Source organism: Stegodyphus dumicola, chromosome 5 (assembly GCF_044657685.1).
Source record: "Stegodyphus dumicola isolate Sdum_Otavi_A_Nest chromosome 5, ASM4465768v1".
NCBI lineage: Eukaryota > Metazoa > Arthropoda > Arachnida > Araneae > Eresidae > Stegodyphus > Stegodyphus dumicola.
Genome location: NC_140772.1, coordinates 64,042,676 through 64,064,984, shown reverse-complemented (window position 1 = coordinate 64,064,984; position 22,309 = coordinate 64,042,676). Strand labels below are relative to the sequence as shown.

At 29.9% G+C, this 22,309-nt stretch overlaps 1 protein-coding gene across 1 annotated transcript in view; it reads left to right on the top strand.

Moving 5' to 3' along the window:
- Positions 1-22,309, top strand: part of LOC118189146 (1-phosphatidylinositol 4,5-bisphosphate phosphodiesterase classes I and II-like) — a 166,868-nt gene that overhangs the window by 9,886 nt on the left and 134,673 nt on the right. Inside the window, exons 3-5 of the mRNA XM_035359694.2 lie at positions 10,616-10,684; positions 10,820-10,960; positions 20,225-20,358. Of these exons, the coding sequence (XP_035215585.1) occupies positions 10,616-10,684; positions 10,820-10,960; positions 20,225-20,358 (344 nt within the window). The remainder of the gene's footprint in view (positions 1-10,615; positions 10,685-10,819; positions 10,961-20,224; positions 20,359-22,309) is intronic.

Sequence of the window (22,309 nt, the reverse complement as noted above, 5' to 3'; positions counted from 1 at the left end):
AATTAGAGCACTATAAACACATAGTTTTTAAAAATTTAGAAAAATTGTGACTTTTCGTTTTATTTTAGACCTCTTTAAATCATTTCAAATTTATTATTGTAGTCACATTAATTTTTATATGAGTGGCTGATCTACAGAGATAAATATGTTACATTAATGATTTAATTTTATGTTGTTTTCATCATGTACCATAAAACTGGGAAAGCTAAACTCTAAATAACTATATAACTGCTGTGTTAAAATTTTTAGATGAATTCCTGTAGTTATGGGATGCTATGTAATATAAACTGCCCAGAATATCAGTAAAATTTGTCTTTTTTTGTGTGTGATTTGTTCATGAACTGTTATAAAAAATGAAATGTGTTTAGATTGATGGTGTACATAAAAGTTTTTAGTAGACTTAATTGGAATATAGAATTTGAGTTTCTATAAAAGGTATTTAATTAAATATGTGCCATCCATCATTTGAAACATTTCGGGCATATTCTCAGCATTATGTTATCTGTTTCCATCTCTTTTCCAAAACTCCTGTCTAGATTTAAAAAAAAAAAAAATAAATAAATAAATTCTTTGCTTTGACAGACTCTTTATTATTCTACATTCATTCGCCATGCTAAAAATGTTGGTACTTTTCCTGTTTTGCTTGTGCAGGCGATAAATTCACCAATAATGGTAAAACTGATGTCAAACGGAATAGCCTAGCTGGTAATCTTTTATGCCTCATTTTCGAAACAAGTCGCAGCTATTTCTTATCAGATTGATTATCTTTCAATATTGCCATACAATTACATAGAATTTTTACCAGATAGTTAAATTTTAAGCCCTAACGCCATTTCCAGTTATTAAGTCAATTAGGATACAATCACACCGCTCACCTGAAGGCGAAAATATAGAAAAGGCAAAGTCAAGGGTTAAATTCATCATTTCTAATGAGAATGCACTAGCGAAGTAAAGCACTACGGTTTTACATAATTTCCGAGTAAGCTATTCATACGAATTGAAATTATTCTTGCATTTAAATTTGTATTCCAAATTCAGATTTAACTTGAAATTAATGTATATAATTACTGAGAGATTTAGCTTTTTGTAACGTTTATACGAGATGAGATCACTTGGGGTCACGTGATATAAACCGCCGAATCAGGCTGTTGAACTATGAAAGCATATTAAATTCTTAAATTAATGTCTTTTTACAAATTTGATGTCTTTATTTATTAGCTTTTTACAAATTTAATGTCCTTTATTTATTGGCTTTTTACAAAATTTTAAACGTTATTAAAATGCTTATATTTTCAAAATAAAAAATTCTTAGAACAATTACCATTCAAATGTTAATTTTTTAATATTTTTTATGTGTATACTGTATGTTGTTGCAAATAAAGTCTGCTTGGCGAGATTTGTGCCAGCGAAACGGGAAAGTACCAAAATGTTTCTATGACTGAGAAAGGATAAACTTAGTAGAAAAATATCTAAAACATAAGAAGGATGTATACATTGTATGCATTTATAACAAAGTATTTATTCCATTGCATCTAAAAGCAAAACTGGAATTAAAATAATTTTGACATTTGGGAAGTAAAACTACAAAAACACAAAAAGGAGTAAAAGATCGATGTATAAAGTTCTGAGACAATTATAACTAATGTAGTATTCAGCTACAAAACATTTTCCCATTATTTTACTTCATATGTTGCCTCAAAATCAAACATTATTATTTTTTTAATTAACATTCTTGTAATTGATTTAGGTTTTTAATTATTTCAAGATTGTGGTTCATTATTATTACTGAGTTTGAAATGTTATGTACCAGTATTCAAAATAATATTTTATTTCAGATATAAAGATAATCTATTGTAACACAGATCTTGTACAGATAATATTCATTTTTGATGCAATGAATTATGTTACCTGAAATCCAAAATGTTAGAAATGAATGATTTGTAATCTGTGTAAATAAAATTTTCAATATTTTATTATGTTTGGTAAGAATTAGTTGAAAGAAAGAGAAATATAACTTAAATATTAAAAACCGATACTAAGGATAAAAAAATCAACACTAAAAGTTCCACCTCGGTTTTTAATTGCATTTAAAGTTGATTATTTTGAGAAGCTGGTAGTTCTAGTTTTAAAATGTGTTGAAAGTGATAAATGTCTTAAAAATAAAGTTTTAACTATGTTTTGTAAATGCTGCTGCTTTTTAAACCAATCTTTTTTAAATGCACTCTGATTTATTAAATGTTCAGTACATAGCAGGATTTAAAGAAAAAAATGAAAGCATAGAATGTTATGAATTAAAAAAAGTCATTGTGCTAATCTATGAATCTTATCAAAATGGTATCAAATTTTTTGTTAATTTTAGGGTGAATTGTTAGATGTATTAGGATTAGTAGAATAGTAAACAAAAACAAACTTGCAAGTACAGTACAATATATATTAAAAAATAGCACAGAAATTTATACAGATTTGTGAATGCAAAATGTCATTTGTCATCAGACATAAAGTGAAATCTCTGAAGAATCATGCATAGTCATTTGCGCTATAAATTGGAAAACACAAAATGGAAAGCTCGTAGCAAAGGTGAAAATCATTAAAATATATAGGAAAATCTAAAGTAGAATGCCTTAGATTAAAATAAATAACCTGGAATTAAAATATGATTCCCCAGAAACTGCAGGGAGATAAAAATACAAAGTAATTATCAGATATAGTTCATGTTACTTCTAGATTATGTCACTGTCAAAGTGTTCTTGTGCATACTCTGCCAATGAAAATTTAGTTGCTGAAAAACAGGGAATTCATTGATATATAACAGTTATAGAAACTAATCATTTTAAGTTTTGAAAAGGTGACTTTAGTTCGACTGTAAAAAATGACGTGTCATTTAATTATTCAGATGTACTTTATCTATGAATTCAGATTGTGTACCAGTACTTTAATAAAAAGCCAATAAAAGTGTATTCTCTGCACTTCGAAATTATGTAGTGATTTTCTTATTATTTAAAATAATTCCATAAATGTGTTTCTGATGATAAGATCCCTAAAGATGTTTCCCTGTGTGACCGACAAATAGGTCTCAATAAGACTCAACTGTAGGACTGTGTCAAATTCAAGTTAAACATGCAAAGAACTTGTAGGATAATCTGATGTGATTGATGAAATGATCTGTAGTTAAATTTATATCTGCTTGAAAAATTACACTAGCTAAGGAAATGGACTCCCGTGGAATTGAGTGCAATCAATGATCTTGTAAAGCTTTTGCTCATCTTTGTTATGCTGCAGGACTGAACTATTTATGGGCCATTATTGGCATGTGATAGAAAGGGGATGCTATATGACAAAGTGAAATTTTCTTGCATGTCTACTTTAGTCTCTGAACTTTTAAAATTTAAATTTTTATGCTGGGTAAAGTTCAAATTTCTGCAGTTGAAGATCTGATTAAAAGAGCTACATTTATATGATTGTTTGGCAAAGTTATTACTCATTGATTCGAACTTACTCAAAGTTATTACTCTTGGTTGTGAAGTTTTTAGTTTTTCGCAAGTTTTGTTTTTGTTTCTGAACCTCCTTGGATTTTTAGCCCAAAAGGGCTGTTAGTCTTGAAACATGATCTTGTATTAATTTACTTTGAACATTGTCCACTGCAAATGCATCATTTTACTTTTCATTCGAGTCTGCTGCCATTTAGTTGAATATAAGATATTTCTCTTTAAAATTTAGTTTGTCTATTATTGACTCACAAACCAAATTATTGAAAAGCAATAGATGCAGCTCTTAAAACACAATTTTATTACATTTTAATCTGATTGATTTAAATAAAAATTGATTTAATTTCTGATATATCTAATTAAAATCATGAAATATTTTTATAGATTTTGTTCTGTTATCAGGACCAGATCCAAAAATATATGTATGCATGCATGCATGTATGGATATGTTCTTGTATGCACATATATGTATGTATAAGCACAAATGTAGGTGTGTGTTTACATATACACATATACGTGTTGTGGCTTATACAGAAACTTTAATTACTGATTAATATCGTTTTATTTGTTTTTTGTTGTTTTGAGAATGGCAACAAAAAAGGTTATTCAATTTTTGTTCTTGGAATGGCAACATAAAATTACTAATGATATTGTTCTAAAGAGTTGTTTACATTTGCTAAAAACAAAATAAAGATTATTTTTTATTTAAAACATGGATTGACATTTTTTGATAAAACAGAGTTGTAAAAATAAAGATTACTGTAGAGTCAGAGCCAATAACTGGTGACCCAGCGTGATTTGAACACGCAACCTTTTGATCTGGAGTCAGAATAGCTTAAACGGCTAATCGCACCACTGGTGCAAATAGCATCGGCTGGCACCCTTGTGTTACACCAAAATTTTCTCTTCGTGCAAATCATAAAATTACTTTTCTCACAACAATGAATTTGTGTTTTTCAGACCATATATTCCTGGCAGTTATTGCAAGAAGATATTTTATCAAATGCATAACATAGCCCATCCTGGCATTAAGTCATCTGTAAAACTCTTATCATCTAAATTTATTTGCCCAAGTATCCGTAAAGATATGTAGCTTTGGACTCGATCTTGCATGGCTTGGCAAAGAAGTAAAATTAATCAACATACAAAATCAAATTTCAGTGAGTTTCAACTGCCTTAAAGATTTTGTGACTTGCATATTGACCTCATTGGACCCCTACCACCATAAAATGGGAATATTTACTGTCTCACTTGCATTGACCGGTATTCTAACTGGATGGAAATGATTTCACTTATCAACATTTCAGCAGACACAGTTGCTAAAGCATTTTATTCTAATTGGATTTCAAGATTTGGGACGGCATGTCACCTAGTCACAGTTTGTGGACCGCAGTTTAGTTTAGAGTTGTTCAACAACCTATCAAAAATGTGTGGAATAAAATTGCAACATACAACGGCTTACCGCCCCCAAGCAAATGGGAAGGTAGAACACCTCCATAGATCTCTCAAGACCACACTTATGGCACACAATAACCTGACCTGCACTTCCAACTGTTCTCCTTGGCTTACGCACAGCTATGCAGGAAGACTCTGCATATACCATTGCTCGGTGCTAATTTGGTAGACCGTTGCATAAATTTTTGGCGATTTACGTTGGCGCGGTTTTTACAGTCATCAGCCATCTTGAAAAAGGCTGTTTTTACGTATTTCACGCATAGTAAAGTATTCAAGATTAAAAAAAAAAATAAATATCGTTAAAAATAATGGATTAACTTTTTTTTAAAAACGTTATTTTTTAAGATGGCTGGCAAATGTAAATAAATACATTTACTAAGAGTATAAAGTGCTAAAGTAATTATTACTTTCATATAATAGAATAAAAGCACTGCTATAAAACATTGCACCAACATTTAATTGGAATAAAATATTATTTAAATTGAATAGTGAATTAAAAACATCATACCAATGTTTAAAAGAATTAAAATTTTTCAATTACTTAAATTCAATTCCTTTAAAATAAGTTTTATAGGATATAATTATTTAACATTAAAACGTATATGGCAATAAGTATCTCAGCAATTTTTGGAAACAGTGTATTAATTTTTTAATAAAATTGAAGTATACAATTATAAAGTAAAAAAAAATATGTACTTACATTTTTTTAAAGTATTTTACCTGTCGTATATTGATAAGTACCAGGGAAAAAAATGATCTTCATCTGTGATCCACATCTCTCGTACTTCATTGAAGAAGCAATTAGCGAGGTTTCCGTCAAAAATTTAAAATAAATTTCCTCTGACCCTTGTAACAATAAATAAATCTTTGATTAGGAAAGCCAGGTTGGCCAAAATAAGGTCTCAAACGGCAATTTTTTTATTCCGATACCAATAATTCTTGGTAATTACCAATAACATCACTCATCTTCGAAACGGACACATCCATTCGCTTTGAAATCTGAGGAATTCGAAGAGATGAATAATAAAATTTTAAAATTGCGCGGTAATGCACAAATATTCAATAACCAATCAGGGAGCTGATTACATCATGTATAGAATTAAAATTGTTTAGATAATCATTCATAATAAAATCATATTTAAAAAATGCAAAATTAAATTGTATTTTAATATTAAACAGCCATAAATAATGTTTAAAACGTTAGATTAAATTTATAGATATTAAAACCAATTTTAAAATAATGTGACGTCATTCATTACATCATTCACAACATTAAATTCCATAAAATATCATAAACAATAAAATATTTATTTCAAATAAAAATGCAAAATTAAATTCATTTTTATTATTTAGAAGTCATAAATAATATTTAAAACATGGAATTTATGCATAATAAAAGGCATTATTTTTAAATAAAATGACAACAAAGTATCGGTTACCATAAATAAGTTGTCCAGCAATGGGTGTACCATAGTATTACTCGCCAAAAAAAATCGCAAAATCCGTGCGACTGTCTACAAAATATTCAATAAATGGTCCATAAACCATTGCTCAAATGGTTTATGGACAAAATATACGATTACCTGGAGAATTTTTCCACAATAGCACAACTCCTACACCACCTGATATTTTTGTCAAACAGCTAAAAAGAAACTATGGAAAAAATTGGACCAAGAACAGTATCCGAGAAATATGTCCAAAAAATATTCGTCCCTAAAGACTTGGAAACAACATCACATGTGTTTATTCGCAAAGACAGAGTTAAAAAGCAATTAGAACTCCTTTACGCTGGTCCTTTTCAAGTGGATGACAGAAAAGAAAAATATTTTACAGTAAAAATTAATTACAGAGATGTTACAGTGTCTGTTGATAGATTAAAGCCTGCATATTTCTTGCAAACACCAGACATTACTACGAAGCAACCAACAACGTCAATAAGACAACCTTTCAAACCTCCAAACAGACTTACCTCCTAAAATTAACAAGTTTCCTGCAAAACAGTCACATGTAGGGCAGACAATAAAACCCCCTGTGCGAGTTCGGGATTAGCATTTATATTCAATAATATATGTATTGTAAATAGTGTGTTTTAAAGGTAATATTATGCTCTACCGTAACTAGTCAAAAGTCGTTAATCCGGACTTCGGCGATTCCGGATAATCGATTTTTCCGGATTATAGATCATCAGTTTAAATCTCGTAAAATAGCATGCAGAAATTCTAAAATTAAAAATATGAAACTTTAATTTATGAAATAAAGAACAATTATAATCTAAAGGGTATCAAAATCTACAAAAAAAAAAAAAAAAAAGCTTAATATTTATTTGTTTACTTTATTAAACATTTCTTTCAATATAAGTTGTTTTAAGTTGCTTCATTTTATGTGATAATACTTTCTCTTTAATTCTATAAACAGACACAATTTCTTGTTCAGTTACAAAGTTCCGCTGTTCAAGTCCTGTTAATTGTTGTGCCAAGAATACCGACTAACTTGTCAATCGAAATTTTTTCGTTTTTACTAACCTCTCTGTCACATTCTTCATGTCTTTATCCATTTTTTGCAGCAATTCCACTTTTTGTTTGATGGACATCGAAACATACTTTCGTTTTGTACGATCCTTTGGGAGCTCCCGAATCGGAAATTCTATTTGACGTAATCGAAAGTTCAAGTTTACTTTTATAAAATTGCTCTTACAGTCTGCAAAAAATAATAAGCCGGATCCAATTCGAAGATTAAGGAACAACGCAATCATCAACATTAACTGAAATAGATAATTTTAGATTATACCGTCTGTTATACATAAAACGCGCACGCGAAAACGTATTCTGCGCTTGCGCACACGCATATGCGCAGTGGTAAAAGGTTTTACGCGCACGCGTAAACGCCTATGCGCATGTGTCAACGCGGCGCATGCGCAGAAAGTTTTTAGCTTTGAGGTCCGAATTAACGACTTTTGACTGTAGTGTGTTTTTAAGGTAATATTATGCTCTACCGTAACTTAGTTGCTGGGCTACCACTCTTTTTTCGATACTAGATAGTATAGCTTTTATGGAAACATTCAATAAATATTAAGTTAAGTACATTTGTACAAGATAATTGTCTAAAATTACTTAATTACTTTTCATATTTTTATCATATTTGATTTTATTTCATTGAGCTTTGCATAACAATTAATTAAGCAGTAGATCACAGCACAAAAAAAAAAAAAAAAAAATGTTGCTTCCTTCAAACTGTTTCTGAATGTCATCTTTCAAATCATCTTAGTCTTTTTAATGTGAACCATCTAAGTACATCTCAAAATTTTTAAATAAAAAGAAGTTATTTGGGGCTAGGTCTAGTGAAGTGGCTGGTGGTAGAGAAGCTTAAATCTTATATTGGTAAATATTGTGTGGAAAATCTGGGCATTGTATGCTGGAACATTGTTGTGTCAAAGCAGTATTTTTCTGCTGAGTTTGGCTATTACATTTGACTTGTCAGGGTTGAGTCAATAGGTTAGTATAACAGATCTTGTTATTGTGATAGTATGAGGCATACAATCATTAAGTGCACCCTTGTTATCCCAAAAAATGTGCCCGGTATCCTCCCAGCAGTATTACGAGTTCTGAACTTGGGCTAAGAACCCTCTGTATTACACTGACATTTTTGTTTCTGTGTCGTAATAGTAAAGTCTATTTTTTCTCCCTAGTTCTAGTCATGAATGTAACTTTTAACGAGTCTCATGGAAAATATGTAACAGCCAGCAGGAACCATAAAGAGTGAACAATGCCTTTGTGGGAATATGAACTCCAAACTACCATGTACTAACCATATATGCTTTCACTTATAATTAATAAGGCATAATTAAAGACTGTGGATACTCTTTACATTTTTTCATTTTGAAGGGTGATTGGGAAGGAGGAAACCCCCATCACCAAATCCTATTCATTCCATTTTAGTTCTGGTGGCACTTCTTTGGACTTTTTTTTTTTTTTTTTTTTTGAGTGGGGAATGAGAAGTTAATGATACCTGATGCCTCACTGTGATTTGAACTTTGGACCTCTGATTACTAGCTGATTGTGCTTTCAGTCATCCCATGAATGCATGTGATAAAGAAGGAGAAAATTATTTAAAAAAAATGTTTGATAACAATTTGACCAAATGTTTTTTAATTTCTGGCATCCACATTCTGCATACCCATTTGATGCAGACCTTTGACATCCCCAACTTTTCATGCAGGGACTGATCCCATTCATCCAACATGACATAATCATTCCATTTTTGTAGCAATCTTAAGAAACTGTTACTTATTTATTTTCCATCATGCATTCCTCGACATTAGCATACATTTCTTCATTGGACACATTGATATTTTAGCTTGGTTTGGGATCATCTCAGTGAAGCTTTTCAATGTCTAAACATGATAGCGTCGGAAATGCCGTGTAACTAGGAATGGCAACGGTGCATTTATGAATATTTATTTCGTTTTGCTTCTTTTTGTTAAAGAACTTGGGCATTGAATGTCATTTAATATTTTCAATGTTAACATACATAATTGACTTCCAAAGGATGAAGCAATGTTTTTAGTATGTTCATCATTTCTCAAGTATTACATTATACTTTTAAATAAAACAAAAATGAAACTACATAGAAAATAAGAAGCTTCCTAGTGGATTTCATGTTTTTGAGTGTTTAAAGTTGGGGCAATACTAAAAAAAAAGTGTAGTCTTATGTGGTATTTTCATTAAATGAACAATTATTTTTGTATTTTGTTATTGATTTCGTTGTCTCCATTCTGACCTTAAAAGGTTGAAACGTGGTTGAGAATGGCTGGAATCAGATACCAGCTAATATATGCAGAAATTACTAAGACTTTGTTTTGCAGTATTAAATTCAAAATTTACATTTGTAATAATGTACATATTACATGAAAGTTTTGAAGAGATGTGTAACATGTAACGAAGGAACAAGTAAGTTGTAGAATACAGAAAACATTGGTTACTTCTTTGACTAAAGTATTTTTTTATTTACTGATATAAATTTATCTATATTAATTAAAGAAGTACAAAATTTCTTGTTTTCTTTTTTATACTTGATTCTATGTATTTTCATTTATTTCTGAATTTTTGCATTTTATTTTGGTTCTTTTCTGTTACCGGGATGCCATTTAGTGTCAAACATGAATGTTGGCATGAAATCTAATTAAATGGTGGGAGCCTTAGTGATATAAAGCTTCATGAAAATAATAGCTTTTCCATATAATGAATATAATATATATGTGTAATATTTAATGCTTGTTATGCGAAGGCTGCATACAATGCCAAATTCTGCAATCCAGTTGTTTTTATTTAGCAAAAACAGATTTCTGTGTTTACGGGGTAAAGGAAATTGGTTTTCTGTGTACACTGTGATCTATTTTTGCTTAAAAAAACATCAGAGAATTGCATAAATTTTGCATTGGGCAAAAATCTGTTGAAGGATGATTAACTGCAGTTCAACACAAAGACAGTTGAAATTCTATGACGGGAAATAACTGTATTGATGTTAAATCTTCGTATGTATTTGCAATGATCTTGTGATCTATTGTTGATGTGATGTAAACAGGCTACCACATTTGTTGGCTGGCATCCCGCTAATAGAAAAGCACTTTTATTTCTAAAGAAATGAAAATTAAAGTGAAATATGTCTTCTGAAAATAGGAAACAGAATTTCTTGAAATCTCAAGTGTTAGAGATATCAGAACTGGAAGATATGCTCGTGTCCCAAGAGTAAGTCGAATTTTTTTTTGGGTGTAGAAATAAATTCAAAATATATGATTTTGCAAATTTCATATTTGATGGTACAAAAATAGAGAAATTATGCGTTGATTTCTAGTTTAAGCTTATTGTTTGTTATTAATTTAGGAAGGTAAACTACGAGATTCTGTCACTATGGGACCTCAGGATATTCCTTTGGAAGAGAAGACCATTACTGTTGTTTATGGGCCTGATCTTGTCAACATTAATTTCTTCAATTTCTGTTGTATAGGAAGAGATATTGCTCAAGTAAGAATCTACTCTTTGTTTGTTTATTTATTACTACTTTTTCTTCTCTTTACAAATATAAATTTACTTCTAATTTAGTAATTAAAATTAGTAATAAGACTAAATTAGTAATTTGATGATTTGTCATTTGAAGATATTAGTGAATTATTAGTCGACAAAGCTCTAAGCAAAGATGAACTATTAGAGATTGTCCTTGAGACTCCTGATCTCACAGAATGTAGTGATAATGTAGAAAATGATCCAGTTCTAAATGAAAATTTTATTTAATAATAAAAGAATGTCTGGAATTGGTCAGAAAATTGCATAATCAGTTTTTATAACATGACTGTAATAAGGAATGCTCTGGAAAGTTTCAACAGGAACTGAAGTTAGTATTAGATCCCTGTCTAACCAAAAGATGAAGGAATTGTAGTAACAGAATTCATTTATAAACCCTGTGAAACATCAGCGCCAGAGGAGACTGTGCTCATTTTTCCACGAGGTCACAGAAAGTGTTTTAAAAGAATCCGAATGGTGCAACTGTCTGATATAACAGGAGCCCAGCAGCGGTTGAGTAGTTAAGTTGCTGATCACTAGTTGGTCGGTCCAAGGTTTGAATCCTATGAACCTGTTGGCTGCATGGGCACTTTTGTGGTTTTCCCTTGTGTAATGCATATGTGTTCCAATTTTCCTTAGGAAGTCCTTCAAGAAAGCATCTGCCCCCTTAGGCAGATAGCTCTTGAGTGCTTTGCCAAATAAACCAAACCAGAATCTGATTCAACAGGATAAACAATGAAAGACACCAGCTGAGTAATGTTTTGTAAAAAAAAAAAAAAAAAAAAAAAAATTGATGTGCACTTTCAAAGAATTTAAACAAAAAAATGTTCACATTTTATTTGGTTTGGATTTTATGTACTTCCCGAATCAGGGAGTTCTTTTGCCACATCCTGTATTATTACGCATATATATTGTTGAAATAAAATAATAAGAGTAAATCAAATATTTCAAGCGTTTTTTTTTTTTTTTTTAAATTTGCTAATTTTTTATAACCGGAATCAATGTTCTTTTCTTCCATAAATACAATGTCTTTTTTTACATGTATTTTTCTGGAATGTATCTGTCGTGTAAAACCAAAATTAAGTGTATTCCCAATCATGAAAGTAAAGTCTCCAACTGTGATTTATCGGAACCTTCTGATCAAAATTTAGTTATTATTATTTTTTTTCCTAATTACTAATGCATATTTTCTTTAAGTGATTTAAAAATAGTTTTGGAAAGCAGTAAATAGTTTTAAATAGTAAATGGAAATTTTGAAGTTTATACTTTTATTTAAATAAATTCAAAAATAACGTTATTGGTAAAAATGTGCCACCCCTAATTTTCATAAAAATGAACTTGATTATGTGTTACTCCCCCTAAAAGAGTCTATTATCCAAAGTTTCTGCACTGTGTTTAATTTTGATAAATGAGATTCTATTGTATTTAATGTTTGTTGTTATAATTAGTTACATTAATGATCTTGTTTATCTATATAATATTTGCTTTAATACTTGAATTAAGTGTTTTCCATTGTGTAATCCTTTCTAAATTGTTTTCTGTTAACATTTTATCAGATGATTTCTTTATTACAGTTTATTTTTTCTAAAAATGTTAGAAATGATGTTTTTTATAAAAGGCAGGCATTTATGGATTTTATGAAGGGAGGTTTGATCATGGGTTATCCTTCTTTAACCCAAAGGAAACAAAATGCCTTTCAAATTACTATATCACAGTAAATGAGGTTCTGTAGTATTTAATATATGTTATAATTGTTAGTACTTTATTAATGAAATAATTGTTATAATTGTCAAATTTAGTTTCTTTGTCACATTAATTCTTTTTTAAATTGATTTATGAAAAAAATTTCATCAAGAATTGTAAATTCACAAATAAGTATCTTTGAAGAAATAAGACCACCACAAATTAGCATCTGAAGAGTCTTTTGCTACTTAATATTTTGTGAACATAATTTTAAGAAATGGTGATTAAAGTTTAAAACTAAGCAAAATTTAAACTTAGAATTTCTGATTAGGTGGAATCCTTGACAGTGGTTAAATGGGAATGCAAAATAAATGTTGTTTTAAAAATTTGCAGTAAAACTTTGATATGTTTTTGATAAGTTGAATCAAATTTTAAAAGGTAGGAATTTAAATTAACATTAACTTTTCTTGATAAGTCAAATTTTAAATTACCGAAAACTGTTTTTTGCTTTTTTATCTGTCTTGGCATATCAAATTTTGAATATGTATTTAATAATTTTTGAGTCATTTTTTGCGTGGTTGAATGGGGTCTTTAAAATAAAATAATTCTGTAGAATTTTTTTTTCATAAAAGGGTAGCATTCCACTAAATTAAATATACAAAACAAAATATAAAAAATAAATTAATGTTCCTTTTGTGGTGCTATACACATTGTGCACAGCTGAAAGGAAAACTTAGGTGCACAGATGATTATTCTATGCTGAGGTTCATAATATGTCTTGTTGGAAACTTTTTTTATTAGTTATAATAATAATGCAAATGTTCAAGAAACTAATAACACAAATGTCCATATAGTCACAGAATTACATTTACTGGTTTATTCCAGGTGCTTCCACGAATTCCAGTAATTGTTACCTCTTTGAATTCTGATTTTTCTTTATGCTACAGCTACCTGATTTAAAGAAACCCTGTCACAACCATAATTGTCAGATTCCATTTTCTTACCTTACATTATAAACCTGAACATGCTGTTTGTAATAACCACTTGATAATTTAATCTTATGTTTCTTTCATACAGAATTTCTGAAATATTATCTGATCCAATCAAATTATGTACAGTATATTCAAGCGTGTAACATGCACTTTTAATATAAATAAGATCGAAGTTTACTAGTGCATGTTATATGTCGAATATAAAAATGATAGCTTCAAAAAATAAAGAAAAGATGAGCATACAAAAGTTAAGATTTCTTCTTGTATTTCCATGTTGTTTAGTTAAAAGAAATAGCATACCTTTATGAACTTAAAAATTTTCATTATCTAATAACATGAAAAGTTCATCATATTTAACTTCTGTTACAGGGTTCGTACGGTCCTTAATAGTCCTTAAAAGCCCTTAAATTTTTTGAAATTGATTTTTGGTCCTTAAAAGTCCTTAATTTTGGCCAAAATCAGTAGAAGATCCTTAATTTTAATCATCTGAAATTTCTCTCTGTTTTTACGACTGCCATTTTGAGTGTGAATTAGCATTTTGGAGGAATATTTTTGGCAATTGACTGATGTATATGGTTATCTTTTGAATGGGTTCATGGGTTATAATTTGTTTCTATCTCTAATATAAATGATGGGATACTCGAGTTTCTAAGCAAGAAGTGAAACATAAGCATTTCGAAATTCATTTTTTCTAATAAAGAGCTCTTAAACAACTTTTCGCTTTTGGGGCTGTGAATTCTTTTATTCAATGGTTCTAAATTTTACAACTTGTCAACATTTTGGTGATTTTAAGATCAGTTTCTATAGAAAATTTTTAATTCCAAGATCTGAGAATTTTTCGGCGATTTTTTTAAACATCATGACATTGATAAATTTCATTAAAATAATGGTAATATATTAGAATTATATTTAAAAAATAACATTAAAATAAAACATTTTTATTTTTCGCTGTCATATTATAAAGTTTCATTTTGGCAACTTATTATACAATATTTTAAATCTGAAAAATAAACAAGGTATATAGCTATAAAGCATAATTTACGTAACAGCTCTTAGTAAAAGCAAAATTAGCTATGTAATTAATTAAAATGTCTTCTTTTTAATTTTTTCATAGTAAGCGTTTTTTCCAGGTAATTGTCTCAGATTACATCATCCAACACCCATCAAGTAACCATTAACACCATCAAGTAAAACTTATTCTTTGCATTTACTGAGACTTATATATAAAACAACTTATCATCTCTGGCGCTTTAATGGCTTATTGGAACCTTAAAGTATATTAAACCCATTAGCCGCTGGTGTTGCATTGATGCAACGGTCAAAATAAATGCGTATATAAATATAACTACCTAAGATATTTTATACCAGCAGATGATTTTGTGTATGGAATATTATGAAGATTATATCTATAAAAAATATTTGCCTTCAACAATCATTTTGTTTATAATAATTAATCTCATACTTTAAGCAAAATTTCCAACTGGGTATTTTTGCTGAAAATATTTAACGAAAGAATTGCCGTCTTTATGAGTGATCTATTTTTAGTCAAGGTCATTATTTATCAGAACATTACATCAGTCAGATGTTTAGATTTGTGTTGGGAAGTAAGGGAAAACAGGTGTTGCATTGACACAACGTCAGCAGGAAACGGGTAGTCAATCTCTTTTTTCACTCATTCCTTTCGATATTCTGGTTCATGTTCTGTTTGTGTAAAAATGTCTAGAACGAGGTATCTTACATTAGAAGACCTTCAAAGATTTTTTGATGAAGAAACAGATGATGATAATGTTAATAATGACCGTAAAAAGTTTAAAAAGTAGAAGACTGAAATCTTGTAGAGGATAAAAAAGGAACTGTTAGTTATGTCTCAGGAAGAACATGAAGAAAGAGATAGAAGAGAAATTATAAAAGACAAAACACAAGGTAAAACTAGTGCACAGATTTTCGATTTTCTTTTTGGTGTAGACATTTACTCTCTTCTCGTTGAACAGACAAATATATATGCTCAGCAAAATTTTAAAAAAAAGCCCAGAATTTATTGCATCTGAAGCCTATATGAGAAGATTTATTGGAATATTATTGCTTACAGGATATCATTCTTTACCTCAAGAAAAAATGTATTGGTCTTTTGATAAGGACATTTCTGTTCCTGTTGTATGAGAATTGATATCACGTTTGCAGTACAGGAATATGAAGCAGAATTTGCATTTGACAGTAGTCAAATTGACAATATTGATAACTTATATGAGGTGAGACCATATGTAAACTTCCTAAATATCACCACATTTTACTACTAGAAATATAAATTCTCTTTTAGATTTCAGACGCGAGAATGCATTATTTCTTTAGCAAACTCCTATTGAGAGTGTAGAATTAGCCAGAAATAGATCAGCAACAGGAAGACCTAGTAAATTCAGCATTCAAAAACCATTTCATGGAGATGGTAGACATTTATCGTAAAGTCCGTTGATAACAAAATACTTTGTTGTAAAGAGTACCATAGCCAGACTGTTTATAGATGCAAAGTATGTAATGTAACTTTATATCATGATCGTAATCAAGCTTTTCATGCTTGAATCTTTCAAATGAAATAATCTGTATTTGTAAAAGAAATACAATGTATATTTTAATATTAAATTAATTACAAGTAAAGTGATTTGTAGATTTATAAAATGTTATACAGCTAAAACATAATCCAGCACTCCACTCAAAAGAAACATCACACGAGTACAATCCTACTCACTAAACATCCGTAATCTTATTCCGCTGACGTTGCGCGAACGCAATACTCGCTTTTTCCACTGGTAAGAGCATTTTTTTAAATTTTCAATGTAAATTTATGTTATAAATGTTTAATTTAATATTTGTTATTATTTTCATGAGAAAAGAAACATTCCTTGTAGTTTTGGCAGTTAATGGATTAACTGGGTTACAACCCCTGGAACTCTACACAAAGCTATGGCATTAACTGCATTAAGCAGAGCTTGACTAACTTTCAACACTTGCCAACCATGCCTACATCAGGCCTTTCAGTTTTGTTCCAATCAGCAGGTCTCTCTATAGACAAACAGCAGAGGGATAACATTCAGTCTTTTGTTGTGAATCATGCTGATTGTGATCTCACTTCTCATTTTAATCTATGCCGTTTGACATAAAATCTCCCTACTATTTGCTAAACCTCTAGACTGACCAAGTATGTGACAAAATAAGACATAAAAAAAAAAAAAAAAAAACATAAAGCTAACCATTAGTAAAATGTAAATGTCTCTTATCTTCTTTTAAATATGTCCAACTATTATAAGTGTAAAATATTTAATGCTACTTGATAAACTGCATGAAGTTTATTTTATTCTCAAACTTATTAATAATTATTTTAGTTAATTCATGTTTAGTAATAATGCATACTACTTAGGGATCTATTTTTAGGATGGTATTACAAAAGTGAAATTCAGGCATAGAATAATATTTTTAATTGAATTTATTCAGTTCCCATTTGCTCATAGGTCCTTAATTTTTTTCATTAATGGTTCTTAAAAGTCCTTAATTTCCATGCACAGAAATGTGTACGAACCCTGTGTTATATCTTCAAGCGTACCATCCAGTTCTGTTTCATCTTTACCGTCACTGTTACTCTGATTCATAAATAAAGAAACAAACATCTTGCATTCCATCTATATTGTTAAACAAATGTACTACCTGTTTTTAAATGACACTTGAATTATGCTGGGTTTAATTTCATTCTATGCCCCTATTATTCACTCTATTTCTTGACTGGCATGATGCCTCCTTTTATAAATGTTTTTTCACCTTCCAACATCCACATATTTCATTGTCATTTTAAGTTTACTTTGAATATTTTATTGATACACACATTTAAAGGCTTCACTGAGGACGTTAATCTGCCTGGAATAACAGCCATAACTGCATTGCACTCTTTCACCAACTTCTTCATATTATTCATTAGATGGTATTTGAAATGGCCCAAACTAAAAAACTTTCTGGATTCTTAAATGCAACAGAATGCTTTTGACATTTCTTATCCGCAGTTTCACACCGTTTTCTTCTATCCATCTTTTCTCATGAACATGAAGGGGAAATTAAATTTCAGCATCGTATTTCTTTTAAAAATAACTATGGGTTTTAATTTTGTACTAGTATCTGCTAAGCAAGAAAGCACTACAGTGAGGTGAGAGTTTTCAAGACCTGTTGTTTTTATTCGAGCCATTTTTTCCCCTTTCACATAAGTTGCTTTATTTCCTTTCATATCAAACATTACTGAAGAGTTTCATCTATATTTCCAATATGTGACAGTAAGTAATATTTTTTTCATAGTCAATAGCATGCTTCTAGAAACTTACAAATTTATTGTCAAAATCTTTTGGAGGCCTTTATGAAACTTTTTTCTCGTGGAGCTGAATTATTCCATGCCATAAATTGACTACACCAACTCAAAGTTGCTTTAAAGTTTTCTCTTTCATTTGCATTTTTTTTTTTGGTCCACTTTATGGCAAATAAATGTACACTGTTTCTTATTACAATTAATCCATTCTGGTTATTTTCTAGAACCCAGTTCGCAAAACTTTCTTCTAGGATAGGCCATTCCGTTACTCCTCTACACAAAGCGCATTTATTGTAGTATATTATTCACTGTGATTGTGTCTTCCACTCACGTATTGGGTTTCTACCAACTCTAAACATCCTTGCTGTAGCAAGACTTCTGTTTTCTTTTACAATTTGAATGACTTTGCATTTGAAACCCACACCGTGTTTTTTCATTTGGCACAAGCCATGTTTACTACTAAATAGGCTATTACTACTAAAAGAGCCATATTTACTATTTCTTGAAACCCTAGTATAACATTCTTGGGCACATCTGTAATGATTGCAACCCACCTTTTTTGCAGAATTATTTACTCTCTGAAGAATTTCGCCCACACGCATATTGTTCCCTTTATGAGTTACCAATTTTCGGTATACCATTATGAGAAAGCATGGGAAAAATTCTTTGAATGAATGACTTCAAAAGATAGAATGTGGTACATGTATCTTTCAGGTTTCTTTGTGCAAGTGATATGGCGAATACACCTAAAAATTAAAAAAAATATAGGCTGAAATTATAGGTGTGACTTATATGCCAAAGTAATACAGTATATGTATATATACTATATATATGTGTGTGTGTAAGAAAAGTAAAGAATATATAAAAGATTAAATTAGCAACATAAATTAATTTCCCTTCTGTATTCTAAAAATAGTAACCTCTATTTACACTGCATCATTTCAAGACTAATCAATGTCATATGATTCTTACATAATTATGATGATGCAAATGGAACTAAAACTCAAACAGCCAATAGTCATTTCACAGCAGTATGAATTATCCAATCAAAATGCATTGAGAACCAAAACTAATTCAGTCTGAATTAAGATTTCACCCTGAACTTAATTCACTTGTTTTCAATGCTGTGGCCTAGCTGCACTGTAGTCTGTCTGCTCCTTCTTCCTTACAAAAAATTTATCTAAAATGTAAATTTTTTTGAATAAGCACAATTAATGTGCCAAGTTGATTGTGGCTGCAACATGTTTACTGAAATAAAAGTTGAATTAAATATACCTCGACTACCAAATTTCTTATTCATTGTGGATCGGCGTTTCAGAATTCTACATCAAAATTCTCGCTGTTCATTACGGATTCAACCGCCTGCATTCTACTACAGAAATCAATTATGTACACACACACATATATATAATCAATTCGATCTATAGTCGATATTTCATCCATTGAGAAATAACTCCTCTATTGATCTTATATAAACTGCATCACCCTTACTTTTATTTTAATTTTTGGAATAAGCTTTATTCTATTACTCCCATCGAAAGGAAATTACATATCTGTTTAGGTTTGTTTCTAACACCATAAATTTTGAATTTTTTGCGTCTGGTTACCTTCAGTTATGATGAGAGGTGGCAGTTTTCTTTTCTATTACATTCTGGTATTACCATAGTTGATTAAAACTTAAACCATTTCATTCCTTTGGTTTGCTTCCATTGGGGTGCAGAATGCTTGCATTAAAATAGGCCATGATTACCCTCCTTTCTCAGTTTTGTTTGCATTTTCATTCTTATTATTAAAGCAGTGCAATGATTGCACTGTAGTTAAAAAGGACAGTGCATTTCTTTATTATTTGGTTTTACTGAAATGTGTCAAAATATTTTCATTATTATTTTTTTTTTTTAATTCAGCCTCTTTATACTGAAGTAATGTTCAGTAAATCTTTGAACAGATTTGAATCAATACCCAATTTTATTATTAGAACTGTAGGCTCCTCGATTAGGCTTAACTTTTGCACTCTTTTGAGCCTGATGTTAAGTTTAACAAAAAATGGCTGTAAAAGCAGTAGCTAAACCTCAAAGTAAAGCACTTGCTTTTTTAATACAATATGTTTTACCAGAATGATGCAGCATATTCACTTATGATTTCCATTATTTTATAACTTATTTATAAGAGGATAGATATAATGTGGAAATAAATTTTAAAAAAATGCTATTATAGGAATGGACTGATGCTTTGATGAAGATGGCTTATAATCTGCTTGCTTTGAATGCACCTGCAACTACTTTTTTGGAAAAAATATATACAAAGATACAGCTTATGACAGATCGTGAAGGAAAAGTGCCAGTAAAAAAGTAAGTTTTTCTTAGCTCTAAATAAATCTGATTTTATTTTAATATATAGGCATATGGGTTATATATTTTGTTCACGATTGTTTCATAATATATGTGATTGAATTCAAATGGCAATTTTTTTTATCATGAGAAGATTTGTGGTGTGCAATGTTTCATCCTTTCTATAGAAATTTCTGTTTTCAAATGAACTATTTTATAATACATGTTATAAAATAGTTCATTTGAAAATATATTATATTGCTAAATAAATATATTGCTAAATGTCAAATGAGACATTTTTTTCACCTTTGAAGTGAAAATTTGTGACCATGTATTTCAAATAAAGCTTCCAAATGTTGGAAAAATATGTTTTTTAAAAGTCACTCTTTAAAGCTAAGTTAATATTAAAATACCATCTGCAACTCAAAAAATAAACAGATAACATTAATAAAATATTGTGTTTAGTCAAACTATGAAAAAGAAAGCTATCAAACTTGCATGCTGTGTCAGAAAATCTGTAAGTGATTTTTTGTTTTATGCCTTTTTGTCAGTCTGTAAGTCATTTTTTGTTTTGTGCCTTTTTGTCAGTCTGTAAGTCATTTTTTGTCTTTGTCATTGCAAAGTGATCACATCAAAAAATTAAGATTGAAAAACATTAGCACATCAGTTTGTCTGCAGTTAACAATAGCAGCTACTGAAAGGTAGAAGAAAGTATCTTGATGATTTTATTGAATGTTGTGCAAAGTAGATATAAAAGTTATATCATATCTATTGCTGTGAGGTATTTAAAAAAAAGAAAAGGAAAAGGTGGGAAGGAAGTAAGGAAAACATCACACAAGAGAATTGTTATGATCATAACCAGAAAGCTTTGATCACTTCCTGTGGAGATTTTTTAACTTCTATAGAGTTTAACTTTGTGATGGCTTTCAGAGGCTACACTAGGCATTTTAAGCTTGAAGTGCTTAATTAAAATACTTATTTAGAAAGAGAAAAATTAATAATCTATGCTGTTAAAATAAGATTCTGCCTGTGTGTTTAAGCAGATTAATAAATTTCACCCCGATCAGAGTTACATGTTTTACAAGATTCAGCAACCAGCATACACAGTGAATCCATATAACTTTAGTAATAAATTTCATTGAAACCAGAAGAAAAAACTAATAGCAGCTAACTTTTAAAACACTCTTTCATTAGATCCTATTTTCTGAATCCTGAAATACTCTCAAAATATGTTCCTTTAGTGAAATTTGAATATAGAGGACAGAAACTGGTCTACAGATGCCAAATCTGATATGTTAAGGGAATACAGTACAAAGTCCGAAATCTGGTTTAAGTTTTTTAGTTTTTGGTGCTAATACTTTCTTTTTAATTCTCTAGACAGACATAATCTCTTGTTTAGTTACATTGTTGAAGTCCTGTATCTGCTGTTTTGAGAATTCTGACTAATTTGTCAATCAAAATTTTCTCGTTTTCAGTAACTTCTCTGTCACTTTCTTCACTGTCAATAGTGGTATTTTCTGGATCTAGAACCATATTACAGATTTCTTCATTCATTAATTGATTGATGATTGAGAAGCATTGTGATCACAATGAAAACTTCTTTTATATAATCTTCATTTATTACTTAGTGTCGGCATGAAATTAAGAATCAGTATTCTCCAGATGTGTTATTATGCATGGAGGAGGGAATCAACTGTGCATATGTAAAGCCTATAGAAAAACGTTGGTGGTAGTTTTGAGGTCCGGATTTTAGATCATTCCTGATAATGGATGGCCGGATTTCGGACTTTGTACTGTAATTAATAGCAGATTGTTATTTCCAATAAGCTGCATGACAATAGTTGCATTATATGAAGTAAATTCTCTGTCACTTTCTTCACTGTCAATAGTGGTATTTTCTGGATCTAGAACCATACTACAGATTTCTTCATTCATTAATTGATTGATGATTGAGAAGCATTGTGATCACAAT